Source organism: Malus domestica, chromosome 04 (genome assembly GCF_042453785.1).
Source record: "Malus domestica chromosome 04, GDT2T_hap1".
NCBI lineage: Eukaryota > Viridiplantae > Streptophyta > Magnoliopsida > Rosales > Rosaceae > Malus > Malus domestica.
Window position 1 is genome coordinate 29758618 of NC_091664.1, and position 16792 is coordinate 29775409.

The following is a 16792-nucleotide window of genomic DNA, read 5'->3' on the forward strand; positions in this document are numbered from 1 at the left end:
CTTGTTTAATAATACACTTGTGTTGTAAACATTGATGGATTAATGAATGCCCACGTAGTAATGTGGACTTGGAAAAATAATGATGATTGTATTTGTGTGATACTTTCAAAAAATGTGTGCTGTGCTTTTTAAGATGTAATTATTATGTTCGTTTGGGTTGCTTTATAAATAGAATTAAAGATCAATAACATCAGTATTTCTTCCTCCCTCATTTATCTCTCATCCTCTTGTTATAGGCAAAATACGATATTTAACATCTGCTTCGTTCGTGTCACTAATAAAAATTATCACTTTAACTTTTGCTTATTTATAACAACTTGTTATATGTAAGTTTTTATTCCTAAGCGGTAAACCTGCATCTCTTCGGCTTCGGATTCTTCAACTGACCCACAATATATAGCTTTCGTACCCCAAACTCCCATCTCTCTCTCTGTCTCTCTCTGTCTCTCTCGTTCCCGTCGTCCAAATTTCAACTCAAACTGTCAATCTCGTCAACCATGTCTGCAGAATCGGCTAGTGCAATCCAAAGAAGCCAAGTAAGTAAAACACCCTCTTCCCAATTTCGTCGCTAAAAGTAAAAACAACATCCGAAAATTGGTGGGAAAAAGTTTGAATCTGGCATCTGGGTTTCTCCTAAAGATCAAAACCCAGTTTTTGAATTACCCAATTTCTTTCCCGGCCCAGAGAATTCCAAATTCTGATCCTGCAGTACGACACTGCTTAAAGGCTGCTAATTTTGTTTTTGGGGCAGGTTGATCTATTGGACTTCATAGATTGGTCAGGTGTTGAATGCCTCAACCAAAGCACTTCTCACTCTGTTGCCAACGCTCTCAAGCAGGTAAATTTTATAATTGTTCACTCTGTTTCACTTGTTTTAATCTTTTTTACCTGGAGAATTATTTGTTTTGTTATTGTTTCTTGGATGTAATTTGATGGGGTTTTGTTAAAATATTGTTAAGATTTACGATTGATGTTGTGTAATTTCAGTTTTTGTGTTTTAATGATATAGTTCGATTAGTACTTGAACATGTGTTGGATTGGATGTAACGGGGAGTTTTACTTACTTACTCTTGCTGATTAACGATTAGGGTTATAGAGAAGATGATGGTTTGAATCTGGAGAGCGATGCGGATGAGCAGCTTTTGATTTATATACCTTTTCTTCAAGTCGTAAAACTACACTCTATCATCGTCAAGGGGCCTGAAGACGAAGGTAGCATTCAATGTTTCTTAATACAGTTCAGCTGCATGTGACCGTGCTTGCTAAATTAATCTTGTTAGTGCTATGCTTGAATACACTGATATGCTTTGATCTGAATGCATAGGCGACTGTTCTTGAAGGTGTTATTTGTTTTCGGTATTGATGTTACGTTTCTTTGATTTTCTTGGCACTTGCTTCTATCTTTCGTTATAAAATCTTATGACAGTGGAGCCGTCCCAACATATTTCATTTAGGGTTCACAGTAACAATGTATTTGATCTCTTGTCATATTCACTGTTTTACGGTTTATAAGGACAATGAAAGTTTTGATTATACATAAATATATGTTTTTGTAACCATGGAGATTAAGAAGCTACCGATCTCAACCAAATTGCAAAAGGATCATGTTTTTTCTCATTTGGTGATTGTAATCCAAAAATTGGTGTAATGTCATTGTATTTAAAAAAAAATAAGCCTAAGCAGCAACTACTAATTGAGTGAACACGAAAGTTGATAATGGAGCATTTTTGGCCTGCATATCGTAACTGTTATCGCACAAAGTTTTCTTCTTTGCTGGAAAACCATTGAACAAATGAATGTTTTCTCAATGTTGGCATTGTTCAAGGTTATATTACAGGAATGGGATATGAACTTCCCCTGAGAAAGATGGTTTTCCAGCCTTCTTGGCTTTTATACCACTTTGCTTCGTCTATGTTTTTTCATTTTTCTTTTCTCTTTACTTGGCCTCTTAGTTAACCAAATTGTAGTTTTCGTTATATGTTTTATCCTGAAATTTTTTCTTCGGAACGATATATGAAATGATGTTTGATACTGTTCTAACCTTAAGAATGATATTTAGGTCCCAAGACCATGAAACTTTTTTCAAACAAGGAGCACATGGGATTCAGGTATTATTCTGCAACAATTACCTTCATCGATCGTGGATGAATGCATTCAGTTTAATTGATAAATGCATTTCTTATTGATTATGGCAGCAACGTCAATGACTACCCAGCAAGTGACACCATTGATTTATCCCCTGATAATTTAAAGGTTAGGATTCTGTAACTACGACATCTACTATGTGATTCTTTTGCTTGGCGAAGCCAATTCAGCGATGCATATTTGGAAGAGTTCTGTGTTATATTTGATGTTATTTTTATACGTTACAGGGAAAACCAGTTGTTTTGAAGTATGTCAAGTTTCAAAATGTTCGCAGGTATCTTACTCAAACCTATTTTCTGTTCATATACTAGTTTATTTGCTCTTAGTCGATCTGATTCAATTGAAAGTCGTTATATTTGTTTCAGCTTGACTGTTTTTATCGAGGACAATCAATCCGGCTCAGAAAGCACAAAAGTTCAAAAGATTGTTCTTTGTGGAACAACGTAAGTTTCTATTATTCCTCAATCACATTACACGGTCTACGTTCTGTTGATTTGTACATCTGACATGTGACCGATCTTCCATTTTGATAACAGTATCGACGTATATTACATGCTGTACGTATCTGATGGCTTTTTCATCGTGTTATGTAGGGTGGAAACGACAGACATGAAGGGCTTGAAGAAAATTGAGGACGGACACTGAAGAAGGAGAGAAAAGTAGAAGAAGTAGAAGAATGAACAAATTGGATCATCCAAATTTAAAAACCATAGTGATCATCTAGCAACCCTATTTGGTTTATGTTGCATATTATATTTCAGGATTATTATCTACTTTCTGTTGGGATTCTTCACCGAACTTGTTACACTATCCCAAGGTCAGCGCATACGACAAGTCTTTTTAGGGACTTACTCTCTCCAGTTTTTCACATTGATGTGTCACGTGAGATATTTTATCTCTCTTGGCTTTGCTGCGCAATTTAACTAGAAACTTTGCACTTCTCTCTCATAGTATATTTATGAAAGAAAAAAAATTATAAAAAGATGGTAAAATTAAAAAAAAGAAATGCACCAGCCGGGAATCGAACCCGGGTCTGTACCGTGGCAGGGTACTATTCTACCACTAGACCACTGGTGCTAATGTGTTGGATGCGGCTCCCCCTTAGTTATTGAACGCAGCATAGAGGAACTGAAAAAGAAACTAAACTGGATTTGTCCTCAATTGCAAAATGACTCATTGGCAATTATTTTATTAATTTTGTCTAACATTGCCTATAAACAAATGATAAAAAAATAAGATAGTTACGATAAAAAGAATAATACCAGAGAGATTCAAACTCTATTTAAATTACACAACAGCTTATAAAAAATTCAATGCTTAATTTGCTAAACTCAAGCCCAAAAGCATGAGTGACTACTATAAAAAAAATTCCAAAGTTTAGACGTATAAAAATATCACCTCGCACTCTTCTCTTATGTATTTTTCATACAAGAAAAAGTGCACGATGACCGTCTAAGGGTGTAAATAGCAGGGTCAGTTCACAAAGAACAATGTTAGTCAAGTCCGACAGTGAGGAGAGATTTTTTTAGTGTGATCGGGGTGATACACGTATTGGGGTGATACACGTATTACTATATAAATTGTGAGATATGTGTACTAAAAAGTTAATAACTTAAAAAATAAAATTTCCCACCACTTCTATTAAAACACGTGGTGTACCACTTGTGTTTTTGTCAAAATTAAAAATTTCTCGACAGGGAGATCGAAACGTTTCCATGTCCTAAAGCTCAGATCTTAGAGCCTTTCAGAGGAGGAGTGTTGGCGAGCTTCCATTGCAACCCTATCAGGCGCCCATTATCTCTATCACCAGCTACTTGGTGGATTGATACAGCATCAGAAACTTCTTTCACGTTTTCTTCCTTCAGCTTCACTGCCAAGGAGCCAATGTTGGAGTCCAGGTTCCTAATCTTTGTTGTCCCTGCAGCCGAAATTCAAAAGCCGATGAACAATGTGTCGATGGAGAGTAATTATTTTTCGTCGCCTGATTCCCGGGTGTGTAAAATATACTTAGGAAGATTTGTAACCACAAAAGAAACATGAAATATCAAGCGAGTTAAACTCACTAGCATGGAAACAATGAGCTTCAGGTGCTATGTAGCAGATTTTACATCGATCGAAGTTGAAGAGAATGAAAGTGTTACGAGGACTCACCCGGGATAGGTACAACATCATTTCCTTGGTGGAGAACCCATGCTAGTGCTAGTTGAGCAGGAGAGTTTTTTACTGAGGATTTCTACTCGATTGTACGTGTTCTTGTTCTTGTCTAAGTTTTCTCCTACCGGGGCTGTGAGGTCTTACAAAACGAAGAAAAACAAGGTTTCAATAGGAATCTTGTGGATGCAACACTTTTAATGATTACGCGAGCTCCGTTAACCCCAAGTGTTATTCCACAGGACCAACATTTACTTTTACAAAGGACTGAGGAGAAGAAATTACCACATAACTATTTGCAGAAACACTGTCAACTACACCTTTGCCACCGAAAAATCCACGACCAAGTGTACTATATGGAACCATTCCAATGCGAAGCTCCCTGTATGCGATAACATTGAGAAAAACATTTCATAAACACTACGAGATCATCTTCAAAAACATTCCCTTTTCTACTTACAGAATGGAATTATGGAAACAATTCATGGTAACAGTTTTGCATAACTCAGAGTTTCAGATTGGATTTTGAACGTACCTGCAAAGTGGAACAATATCTTCCTCAATATCACGAGTCCAGAGGGACCACTCGATTTGTAAATCTGTGATCGGATGAACTGTGTGTGCCCTCCTTACTGTGTTCGGGCTGGCTTCAGATAACCCGATATACTTTACTTTTCCTTCTTCCACTAGTTTCTTCATCTCATGCATCTAAGCTCCACGAAAATATAGGTATCTAAGAAATTTTTATACAAGTTTGGTGCTTAGTGGATTGAGGAAGAGAATGACGTTCAGTTTCCTCAATAGGCACCGAAGTGTCCACCCGGTGGTAATAGTACAGATCAATGTAGTCCACATCAAGACGTTTCAAGCTCCCCTCGCAGGATAAGCGGACATACTCAGGAGTTCCCTTCGCTGAAATAATAGGAGGATCCGCCTGTCCAACAATACCAAACTTTGTAGCTACTTGAACTTTCTCCTTTGGCAACTGCTTCAAGGCCTAAATTATGCAAACGTTGCAGTTAGAATTAATGAACACATTGTTGTGCGGAAGCGTCAAATATGAAACCAATAAACTACAACGGCAAAATATGACAAGACAAATAATCCAAAAGACACAAGGATTTATACTTGTTCGGCGTAAGCCTACATCCAGTTTCGAGACGGCGAGGAAATTCCACTAATATCAAAAGGAGATTACAAATAGAGTTTTAACTCTCAAACCTAAATCCCACATACAACCAATAGCTCTCACTCAAACTAAGAAACAAATGGAGAAGAAGAAACACATATCAAAATTCTTCTCTCCCAAAAGCTACACAAGTAGCACCAACATCTTTGATTGAGTGATTACTAATAAAATAGAATAAGGAAAAGGGGGACATCATTATGATGTCTAGCCCTGATTTGTGGCTTTTAGAAAGGCAAAGAATATGTGGCATTGTGTGATGAGTGCAGCCGAAAGAGAGAAACGGAGAGAGAGAAGGCGGGGCCTTTTGTTTATATTAAGGCATTTGGTTATGCCTTTGGATGTGGGGGAGCGGCAGATGAGAGAAACCAGGGAGAGCATTCGGCTCTCCCATTTGAATATGAGCTGCTCCTTTCCACCATTTGTAATAATCCTATTTTGTTAGTAATCACTCAATCAAAGATGTTGGTGCTACTTGTGTAGCTTTTGGGAGAGAAGGATTTTGATATGTGTTTCTTCTTCTCCATTTGTTTCTTAGTTTGAGTGAGAGCTATTGGTAGTATGTGAGATTTAGGTTTGAGAGTTAAAACTCTATTTGTAATCTCCTTTTGATATTAGTGGAATTTCCTCGTCGTCTCGGAACTGGATGTAGGCTTACGCCGAACCAGTATAAATCCTTGTGTCTTTTGGATTATTTGTCTTGTCATATTTTGCCGTTGTAGTTTATTGGTTTCATATTTGACGCTTCCGCACAACAAGTGGTATCAGAGCTCCGGATTTCAACTTTAGGGTTTTGTACTAGTATGTATATGAAACCTTCGAATATGTTGGTGAAATATGATATTGAAAATTTTGACAGGAGGAATGACTTTGGCATTTGGTTAATTGGAGACATAAGTTTTGTTTGCATTGCTGCGAAATGCGTGGCGTTGAAGAAGGATGGTAAGGGACCATGCTGCAGTCCCTGAGCTCGCAGATTGGAGAATGGTTCCGAAAACAGCATATCTGCTGCAATGTTGTTGAAATGTTGGTGTTCGAAGGCTGCAGGTGTAGTGTACTGTTTTGGTAGATTCTTTGTTGGTCATCTTTGCACCGGCGGTGTTTGTGGGCTGTTGTCGACGAGTTGAGTGGGAAGGAGAAAAAGTAGAAGCTGTTGAGCATTGAAAAGAAAACGTTGGTTCCTTTTCTTTCGGCATTTGTTTTGGTAGAATGACATCATGATGACAAATGATGTTGTTGGCTGAAAAAAAAAAGGATTAAGTTTTCTTCTCTTTGGCATTTTTTTTTCAACGGCAAAGGATTTTTTTTTCTTCACTCCCACTAGTTGCCTTTGGAGCAAGTTGATGGAAACATTGGAGGAGTTTGTGAGGGCCAATTTGTTGAGTTATGCAAGTTTGGATAGTGAGGCACCACACTATTTTGGATACACCACATGCACTGCAGAACTTTTGTGTGGAACCCTCTTGTAGAAGGCAAGTTATATGCTTTCTAACTTTGTTTGGTTTATGTACATTTGGTTGGATATGTTTGCCACTGCTATTTGGTTGGTTTTGGATCTCCTGCTGATTATTTGAATTTGAAATTTTGGTTGTCCTGTTGGTGCTCATGTGATGATGGTAAACTTGAGTGAAGGGCATATTTTTGTATGTGGTATGTGAGACCTTGTTGCCAAATTTGTAATCAGTTTTCACTTGGAGAATGTGCCATGCTATGTGAATGAGTCTATTGGTGCAGTTTAAGACCATGGTGTTTGTGAGCAGGTGGAGTTCGTTGTGTGTCCAACTTTGGTATGGTGTGCTTGATCTTTTGTTGGTGATATTGAAGAATTTCAGTTCTTCGTTTGAATCACCTTTTGTTTTGATCAAGGCACTTATGGTTTGCAAATTTGGAGAAGACGGTAGAGAAATGTTCACTTTCGTTGGCTTTGGTACAATTTGAGTCGAGGTGGAAATTGTTATGAGCACTGGTAAGTTTGGGGAATTTGATTTAGTTTCCGTTGTCTTTAGTTTGTACTTTGGGTGCTTATGGTGATTGTTGATTCGATTCTCTGTGATGCTTTCGGAACTTGGTCAAGGTGGAGATTGTTGGATTTGTGACCAAGTGGACAACAAGCCAAAATACCTTTCGGCTAATAAAATAGAATAAGGAAAAGGGGGACATCATTATGATGTCTAGCCCTTGATTTGTGGCTTTTACAAAGGCAAAGAATATGTGGCCTTGTGTGATGAGTGCAGCCGAAAGAGAGAAGAGGAGAGAGAGAAGGCGGGGCCTTTTGTTTCTCCTCTTCTCTCTTTCAGCTGCACTCATCACACAAGGCCACATATTCTTTGCCTTTGCAAAAGCCACAAATCAAGGGCTAGACATCATAATGATCTCCCCCTTTTCCTTATTCTATTTTATTAGCCGAAAGATATTTTGGCTTGTTGTCCACTTGGTCACAAATCCAACACACATAGCATGTACGGAAGCTGCATATTTCTGCTCCTTTATCCAAAACACATACGAAACACGGAGACATAGACAATTAGCAAATTGTCTGCTACTTCACAATTTATATCTATCATGCATGCATCAAGGCTGTATACCTTAGACGTTCTCCCAACCCTCGCAAAGCAGGAAGCCTTGTTGGCTTGGGGTCCCTTTTTACGCATGCATGCAGTAAATTCTCAGTTAAGTAACTTCATAAACTCGTGAGCGGAAATACATACCTTCCCAAGAAGAATTTCATTCGCATGAGGTCCGTACACATCGGCTGTGTCAAAGAAAGTGATTCCTTTACTGAAGGCATGTTTTATTAGGGCGATACCATTCTCATCGGCGGCAATAGACATCCCTTGCCCTCGCAAAGCAGCAAATAATTTGTTAGATTAATTATGCAAACTGGGCAGTAGAAGAATGATTTTTGTAACACAAACAATGAAGAAAAGATATATTGAAAAATTGGGTGTTGCAAAATCTAATATGCGATGTTAGATATATTTTATTTCAAGTTCTTGGCTGGCTGCCCAATTTGACTCTACAAACTTTGCACTCCTCTCTCTCTCTGATAGTATCTTTCTGGAAAAAACAAAACAAAAAAGATGGTAAAATAAAAAATAAGAATTGCACCAGCCGGGAATCGAACCCGGGTCTGTACCGTGGCAGGGTACTATTCTACCACTAGACCACTGGTGCCCACATGTCGGTTTCAGCTCCCGCGAGAGTATTGTATGCACAAAAAGTGGAGCAAGTGGTGCTAAAGAAGAAATTAAACCGAATGTTGTCCTCAATTGCAAAAAGACACATTGGAGATTATTGTCCAGTAGTCAGATAAGACAAACGACTCCGGGTTGGAATTGAAAATATCCAAAAATACATAATGTCCTTTCTACCCTAATACAACGTGTAAAAGCCAAGGGCATTTTTGACTATCTAAATATTTTTTTAAAAGCATGAGTCGTGACCATCTTGAACCATAAAATACAAAACCTTAGCACGAGGAATAGGCGCCCCTGTTTATTTCGATCTTGTTTTATCGTTGTTTCTCGTGATTATATTCATCCAGTGTATTTTCTAACTAAAACGAGACAGATTTTATTTTTGATATTCACCTTTGAGTTATGAATTAAATACTGTAGGTTATCTTATGCACTTTTTTTTAGTGTTTTTTATTTCTACTTTTCGACTTGGGTTATCGATTAAACTCGATAGTTGTGATTGTATGTGTAAATTTAGGGTAGTGCTATCCACATACTAATTTTTACTTTTTACACATCTTTTTCAGTTTTCGATTATCAGATTGAATGAATAGAAGAAGATCAATGACAAAAATTAACAAATGTGTGTAAAAATAAAAATAGGTGTGTGAATAATACTTTCTTAAATTTATAGCATGTAAGTACATGAACGTTTCCAATGTCAAGCCTCCAAGTGGAGTTGGGAGGCCATGGATAGAGCATTAGAGCTTTTGCTTGAGGTACTATAGGTACGAGTTTTCTTTAGAGATCGGACGTCCATCCTTCGTTAAAGATTCAATCCATTAACAAGTTGTCGATATAGTATATTATATATTGTGTTCTAAAAATTGGTTTAAGCACTCGGCGGTGGAGCCCCAATCCGATTTGGGCTAAATCATTTAGGTAAGGCGGGAAGGATTTAGGCGGCCGCCTAGGCGTCTTTAGGCGCTCAAGGCAGCCTAGGCGATGCTAGGCGGCCAACTGATTCTCGCTACAAATCTCCCCTCACATCTGCATGATCCACCGCCCACAACCCAAATCTTCAAACCTGCGCTCTTGCACCCAACATCAATCAATGAACCCAAGTAGATTGAGAATATACAGGGATGAATAATACACATAATCCGTCCATTGGGTTTTACTGCAGAGAGAGAAAAGGATCTGTTGAAGAGAAGAGAGAGAAAAACTGAAAAAGGGAGGAAAGGAAAGGCATAAATGCTTAAAGCCTAGAGCCACTAAACAAATGATGGTTGATTGGGACTAGCATTGGAGAAAGGCTGTGGAAAATGAGAGGTCTGTCAATTTAATTGAAAAAAAGGGCTTTTCGTTCAAGTTCGGTCCATTTTGTGGCCTACTATTTTGTTCGAAGAAAAAACAAACTAGACCCACTATTCTTTGTACAATTTTTTTTATTTTAAAAAAAGTCCTAAAAGTATATACATATACTCATATTTTATAATATATATTGTAAATTTATGTAAATCCGTCTAGGCACCTAGACGCTAGGCCCTAGTCCGCCGCCCAACTAGTGCCTAACATTTTTTAGAACTTTGATTATATATATATATATATATCAATAAGGTTAGTATATAACATGTCAATAGTAGAATGCATTATTTTGTTATCGATACAAAATTAGTTATTTAACAAAGAACAAAAGTTTTGTGTTGAATTACTATTATAGATACCGTGAATACAAGAAATGAAGCAGACGCATTGGCATTGTAGCCAACACATCATATAGTCTTATTAATGCACACATACAAAAGAATCGAATGCATAAACAAACATTCAAGTTGGTATTTTTGCAGGTGTATTTGCAAACTTCCATGAGCAGCTAATGAAACCGTCACTAATTCTTTCCCCTGCCACTGCATTGATAGGTACCGCATCAGAAATCTCTTTCACATCTTCTTCAGTGAGTGTCACTCTCAATGATCCGATATTACTATCGAGATTTTTTATCTTTGTCGTCCCTAAAAGAACACAATGAGATGTAAATATGCTTAGTTGTTAAGTTTATTGAAAATGGTCCCCGTTTAGTTAGTAAGTTAATACGAACGTACCAGGGATTGGTACCACACCATCACCTTGGCTAAGAATCCAAGCTAGGGCAATTTGTGCGGTGCTGCATTTGTGCTTTTCGGACAACTTTTGTACGTCGCCAAAAATGACCTTGTTTTTCTCCAAGTTGTCTCCTGTGAAACGAGGATGGTAATCTGACGCCTGATAACAAATGGATTAGCCATCAAATAACCATGTTTAGTCTCATAATTTATCAAATCACAACTCCCTTACCAGAAAACTTGTAGGCAGACTTTCGACAGCTCCCCTGCCACCGAAAAATCCACGACCAAGCGGGCTGTATGGCACTATCCCAATTCCAAGTTCCCTACAGTTCCAACAAACGCGACAAAATGTTAGCACATTGATCGTTAATTTTTGTGATAACACTTTTTATGGATCTTTTATCAATGGATTATGATGCGGTAACAATCAACCAGACAAAATGTAGTTACCTGCAAAGCGGGACAATTTCTTCCTCAATTTCGCGAGTCCAAAGCGACCACTCCATTTGTATAGCTGTGATGGGATGAACTGCATGAGCCCTCCTTATTGTGTCCGGGCTAGCTTCCGATAATCAATGTACTTTATTTTTCCCTCTTCAACCAACGTCTTTAGCTCCTCCATCTGCCCTTACAAAAATAGTAAGCAAGCGAGTAACGAAAAAAATGGAAAAGAGGCTTCACATTGCACTTCAAAAGTGGGGGGAAAATTTGTAACACTTACAGTGTCCTCTATGGGGACTGTTGTATCAATCCGGTGTTGATAGTAAAGATCAATGTAGTCCACGCCGAGGCGCTTCAGGCTAGCCTCACAGCAGGAGCGGACATATTCAGGAGTGCCATTTACAAGCACCTGATTTGGTTGAATTTCTACGATACCAAACTTCGTAGCCAACTGAACTTTGTCTCGTGGCAACTGCTTCAATGCCTGAAGTTAAACCGATTGAAGACAACGTAAATGATCGACCAACAATAAAAGCATACGAATCCAGATTATGCAAGGAGCCATCGCTTGGCCCTCAAGGCAAATCAAAGCTTGGAATTATGGAAAAGACTAATTAGGGAGCAAAGTTTACCTTTCTGACTAAAACTTCATTACTATGAGGTCCATAAGCATCTGATGTATCGAAGAATGTAATTCCCTTATCGTATGCGTGCTTGATGATCGATATGCCAAGCTCTTCGGGGACTGGATCATTGTATAATCCGGTAAGCCCCATACACCCAAATCCCAACTTGGAAACCTGCACAACAAATGAATTCACAATTTGCATTTTGCAACAAATCAATGTGAAATAATGCTACTTTTTATTAGGAGGGAAACAAAAAACATAACCGAATCGCAGAAACGATAAGCTAGAGTAAAAAATGGGAAATCGTTTCACCTCGAATCCCTGAGTTCCGAGTTGCACTCTTGGAATTTGAACTTTCTGCTCCTCCGCCATTCTTCTTCGTCTTCTTCTTCTTCTTCTGTGATCTTGCTGCACTCTTGGAACCCTTTTTTTTCACCTGTTTGGTGAAGTGAGCGAATTTAAAGGCGTTTTACGCACTAAACTTCATGTCATCATTGCTTACATCAGTGTATCTTTTAGATCACTGCGTGTGTCATTAGTGAATAGTCATTAAGGAACTAAACTATTGAGTATTATATCAAATGTTATTTGGAAGTTTGGTAGTGTCCTAACCAAGGATTTAAATATCGGTAATATTGGTAGTCCGAAAACACGGAAATATCGATGGAAATATCGGTATAATATCGATATCAATAAAAATTACATGGAAACCACGGAAATTGTAAGAAAAACTTGGAAATTTTTATTGAAACTTTGCAGGATGTTTATTTAGTCAATTATCTATTAATTTATCACAAAAAATTGGAAGGAAATGCATTGCATGATGGATTTAACATTATCAAGTTGATTATATAGCGAGCTGGCAAACATTGTGAGTGTAGAAAATATGTAGTAATTAATGAAAGAAGTTTAAACACACCATAATCATTTATATATAATGAATTAGTACAATATTTTACACTTTATACATTGCATGGAAAGATACATGAATGACTTAGTACCACATAGAGTTCCTATGAGGTTCAAAATTTTCACCTTGGTGTTTTTTAAAGTATAGAAATTTATCTTAGATAATAAATATTAGCTTGCAAACCTTGCAGACATCTTAATGACCATATAAGGCTGAATATGTAATCACAAACACATCTGTAACGAGTTGGATAAGGCCCAGGTACGTGGTTGACAAAGGAAGGGTTCAAATATAACCTGCTTGCTTAGTTAAAAAAAACAAAATATTATCTAAATAATTTATAATTTATATAATATATATATATATATATATAATATATCCTAAACTTTTAAAAATATAAATGGATGGCCTTCATTATTAAAAGTTAAAACCATGCACCTCTTTCACGTCACTTGTCTAAAAGTTTTAGACTAAAACCATCAAAGCCAAAGGTTTTGTTTTTTTTAAGTCTCGCGTCCCACCACCAAGGTTTTCTCTCTCTCTCTCTCTCCCCGCACCGTCCCCTCCTCCTCCCTCATCTTCACAGATCTCTGTTCCTCTCTCTATCCCCGCATCACAGATCTATGTTCCTCTCTCTCTCCCCGCATCGTCTCCTCCTCCTCCCTCATCTTCACAGATCTCTGTTCCTCTCTCTCTCCCCGCACCGTCTCCTCCTCCTCCCTCATCTTCACAGATCTCCCCCTTCTCGATCCTTCTCTCTTCTTCTCTGAGGCCCTCGATCCTTCTCTCTTCTTCTATGAGGCCTGACCTCTCTTCTCCCCCTTCTCCATTCGACCCACACACACACAGATCTCCCCCTTCTCCCACTATCTCGATCCTTCGCCCACTCTCTCGATCCTTCGCTGCCGTTGATCGTGGCTCTGGCGAAGTCGGACTTGGCTCAGTCGTCTCTGGTGGTGCGCCGCTGAGCAAGGAGTTGGCCCAGTCATCGATTTTTCAGGTGAGATTCCATTGAAACCCTAAGTCCTAAACCGACATCACATATGTTGAATCGTTGATGCATGCGTGAAATTTGAAGCTTATATGTGAAATTGAAGTTAAAAATCGTGTTTTTGCAAGGTTTTTGGGACGAAATGGGCTCGTGAATAGGCACACCATCTCTGGCGTTCTTCTCCGGCGTTCGATATCGGAGGCCGATTGCACCGTTCAACAAAATATCTCGATATTTCCAAAATATCGCGATATTATCGATAATATCGCGATATTTAGACGAAAACTACACGGATACCTATTTAAATATCTATTCCCCGAAAAATCGATATTATCGGCGATATTTCGCCGATAATATCGATATTTAAATCCATGGTCCTAACTTATACTAATATTATACTAAAATCATATCCCTAATTGCGTGAAACAATAAAATAGTCTCTCTTATGGCATATAATTTCACACTAATGTGGCTGCTGCATGGATTCCAAATCTTCTGCACCCACAATCTTTTGTCGCCTCTCTGTGATTTATCCATTTGTTAGACACCTAAGAACCCACATCAGGAATTAAAAAAAAAAAGCCAAAATTTGGACCTTGAATAGAATTTTGGCTAACCATTATAACTTTTCATAATTCTAATTAAAACTTAACATGAAAAATACTACAATACCCTTTATATCTTCTCCAGCTATTCATGGTCCAAATTTCAAAGCTCCAAAACCTCCAAATAGGAGCAACTAATATCAAATCCTTCACCGTCGGATTGAGTCCTAATTTCTCACCATTCCCCATAAAGGAGAACTGAAAATCGTAGTACTTGACTACTTCGTCAAGGAATCAAAGAATTCAAATTCGATTTCCCGAGCGCGAAGGTGAGTTACGGAGAATTGAACCCAAGAATCGATAAGGGAGCAGTACTGATTGTTTTGCGAGAAAGAGAGTAGGAAAGACTGCACAATGGATGGAGAAGATAAAGTTTTGTAATTATTTTAGTTAAGAAATTGTAATATTTTCACGTCAAGTTTTGATTAGAGTTTTGAAATGTTATAGTGGTTGGCTAAAATTCTATTCATGGTCCAAATTTTGGTTATCTTTTCAAATTTCCCAAGCCACGGAGGTTTTAGGTGCAGAACATTTGAGCTCTGCCGTGTATGAATCTTGTATAATATACTATAAATAGAATTTAAGGTTAAATTTTCATAACAGTTTCCGGGGTAAGTAGTCCCCGGATCTTTGTTTTGTTAATGAGCTTTACAATTTTGAAATGGAAATTACACTTAGAAATGATCTTATAATGTTGTTGAAATTACATTCCAAATAACTACTTAAAGTTTTGAAAATGGACATTTATAAGGTTCACTAGCATTAAGTGATGACATGGACAAATATTAAATCATGTTTTCACTTTCATGTCATCTATGGAGCTTTGAATCTCCAAATCTATACATTTTAACTAAGCAAATTACAGTTTAACTAAGCAAATTTACAATTTAACTTGGATAAAAGATGTGGTTTTGAATTAGAGTTTGATAAGCTCATATTTATATATATTTTACATCAAATTCACTTGTCTTTTCTTAGTTAGTTCCTTATATTTTTGAGCTATTTACTTTATTTTTGTGTTTTGTGGGATTTGTCAAGCAAATAAAAGAAAAATAGCACAAGTACGATTTTTAGTAACAAATTCGTCAAAACTGCATGTGCAGATCAGCTGACTTTGGAAGCAAGTTGCGAATAGCTCAGAATGAATTAGAGAATGAGCCTTATATTCTTGAACAGCTACGGATGTCTATTTTCTGGAGCATTTCGCGGATTGTTAATATCATTTTTCTAGAAGAAGTTATGGCCGTTTTAACACTGAAAGGTTTCCAAGAAGCTGAGCAGTTTGTAACTGCATTGAAGGCAATAAATCCAATAAAACTAGCAGCCAAAACTGATGCAGCCAAGAACAAGCCAGCTGGCACCTATTCAAATATCAGATGAAATGGAATTAAAGATGAGGATTAAGTGGGAGTAATTAGCATAAAGGTTGCCCAAAGAGTTACAATTGTTTTACCATTTCCTCTCACTTATTGTCATCACTAAATGGCTGTTAGTGGGGTGAGTTATGGAGCAGAAATGGGGCAGCAAGCATGGGCATAAAGGCTGCAGGTTGCAGCGGCAAAAGAGGTTTTCTTTTAGAGGAAAAAAAGATAGAAAAAAAGAAGGAAAGGAAGGAGAAAGAGGACAAGGCAGCTGCGTTGGGGAAGGAAGGAAAGAAAGGAGGAAATCTTGGCATTCTCTTCTTTCGGTTTTATCTTCTCAAACTCATGTCTTTCTTTTGGTTTAATTTGAGAACTATGTGTAACTAAATTTTTAGAAGTTAGGGGCTGTTTTGAAGCCCCAAATATGATTGCAAGTTTGTTATGACATTTCGTTTGAATTACTTTTATGAATGGATGCAAATTGGTTCACTACTTGTCTCATTGATGAATTCTATATTTGTTTTCTATGGATGCATACTTAGTAAGCATATCTAGGATTCTAATGCTATGAATATGTGTGTGCCTGCCCTTGTCGAATGAGGACCTACATATGTTCTAGAGTAGTACTTGTTAATTGCGATTAACATGTGAACCAATTTCTAGGATAAGTAAGACAACGCTAGTACTTACGATGCCTTGTGATGACTTAAACTCTTTTCGTTCTTAATGATTTCTTCTTGTTAAATCTATGAACACGTCATTCTAGATTGTATGCTAGGAACTAAGTTAAGTTGAAAACGCCATTCTCTTAACATACTACGTAAGAAAGAGTAATAGGTTGAGTTTTAACATTGAGCCAACTTGAGCATATTCATCCGGAAATAAAAGATATTTGAATGAAACATAACATGTTTGCATGATTATTTGGTGGTGGATAGTAATACCCCTAACTCGTTTTTCGTAATTTGTGAACTACTTAATACCTGTTTCTGTCCTGTTTTTGTTCGATTTAATTTAAATAGCAAATCAACTCCAAAAATCCCAAAAATTTGTGTGAGTGTATCTCTTTGTGTCTAGTATCTGCATATA

At 37.5% G+C, this 16792-nt stretch overlaps 2 protein-coding genes, 1 long non-coding RNA gene, 2 other non-coding genes and 1 pseudogene across 5 annotated transcripts; 2 read left to right on the forward strand and 4 right to left on the reverse strand.

The window, feature by feature from the left end:
• The first annotated feature begins 198 nt into the window (after positions 1 to 198).
• Positions 199 to 2992, forward strand: LOC103434158 (PITH domain-containing protein At3g04780-like). Its single transcript, XM_008372470.4, has 8 exons — positions 199 to 536; positions 752 to 838; positions 1089 to 1212; positions 2060 to 2108; positions 2196 to 2253; positions 2373 to 2419; positions 2511 to 2588; positions 2739 to 2992. Exons 1-8 carry the CDS (start codon positions 498 to 500, stop codon positions 2788 to 2790), a joined length of 534 nt encoding a protein of 177 aa, XP_008370692.3. The 5' UTR covers positions 199 to 497; the 3' UTR covers positions 2791 to 2992.
• Positions 2993 to 3151: 159 nt separating this feature from the next.
• On the reverse strand, positions 3152 to 3222 carry TRNAG-GCC (transfer RNA glycine (anticodon GCC)). Its single transcript has one exon. It is a non-coding gene; the product is annotated as a tRNA-Gly (tRNA).
• A 222-nt stretch (positions 3223 to 3444) lies between these two features.
• Positions 3445 to 5646, reverse strand: LOC103434332 (probable aldo-keto reductase 1). The gene is made up of 4 exons (XM_070820351.1): positions 4832 to 5646; positions 4582 to 4678; positions 4297 to 4438; positions 3445 to 4063 (listed from the first exon to the last, which is right to left on the reverse strand). Exons 1-3 carry the CDS (start codon positions 5002 to 5004, stop codon positions 4421 to 4423), a joined length of 288 nt encoding a protein of 95 aa, XP_070676452.1. The 5' UTR covers positions 5005 to 5646; the 3' UTR covers positions 3445 to 4063; positions 4297 to 4420.
• A 2939-nt stretch (positions 5647 to 8585) lies between these two features.
• Positions 8586 to 8656, reverse strand: TRNAG-GCC (transfer RNA glycine (anticodon GCC)). The gene has a single exon. It is a non-coding gene; the product is annotated as a tRNA-Gly (tRNA).
• Positions 8657 to 10336: 1680 nt separating this feature from the next.
• On the reverse strand, positions 10337 to 12383 carry LOC103434159 (perakine reductase-like; annotated as a pseudogene).
• A 557-nt stretch (positions 12384 to 12940) lies between these two features.
• On the forward strand, positions 12941 to 14022 carry LOC108170834 (uncharacterized). Its single transcript, XR_001787306.3, has 2 exons — positions 12941 to 13746; positions 13866 to 14022. It is a non-coding gene; the product is annotated as an uncharacterized lncRNA (long non-coding RNA).
• Positions 14023 to 16792: the final 2770 nt, after the last annotated feature.

Coding starts and splice junctions, on each gene's coding strand:
- LOC103434158 (XM_008372470.4), top strand. CDS start 498: ATGTCTGCAGAATCGGCTAGTGCAATCCAAAGAAGCCAA. Junction 2,420..2,510: donor AAGTTTCAAAATGTTCGCAG/GTATCTTACTCA, acceptor TATTTGTTTCAG/CTTGACTGTTTTTATCGAGG. Junction 2,589..2,738: donor ATTGTTCTTTGTGGAACAAC/GTAAGTTTCTAT, acceptor CGTGTTATGTAG/GGTGGAAACGACAGACATGA.
- LOC103434332 (XM_070820351.1), bottom strand. CDS start 5,004: ATGCATGAGATGAAGAAACTAGTGGAAGAAGGAAAAGTAAAGTATATC. Junction 4,679..4,831: donor GATATTGTTCCACTTTGCAG/GTACGTTCAAAA, acceptor TATCGCATACAG/GGAGCTTCGCATTGGAATGG.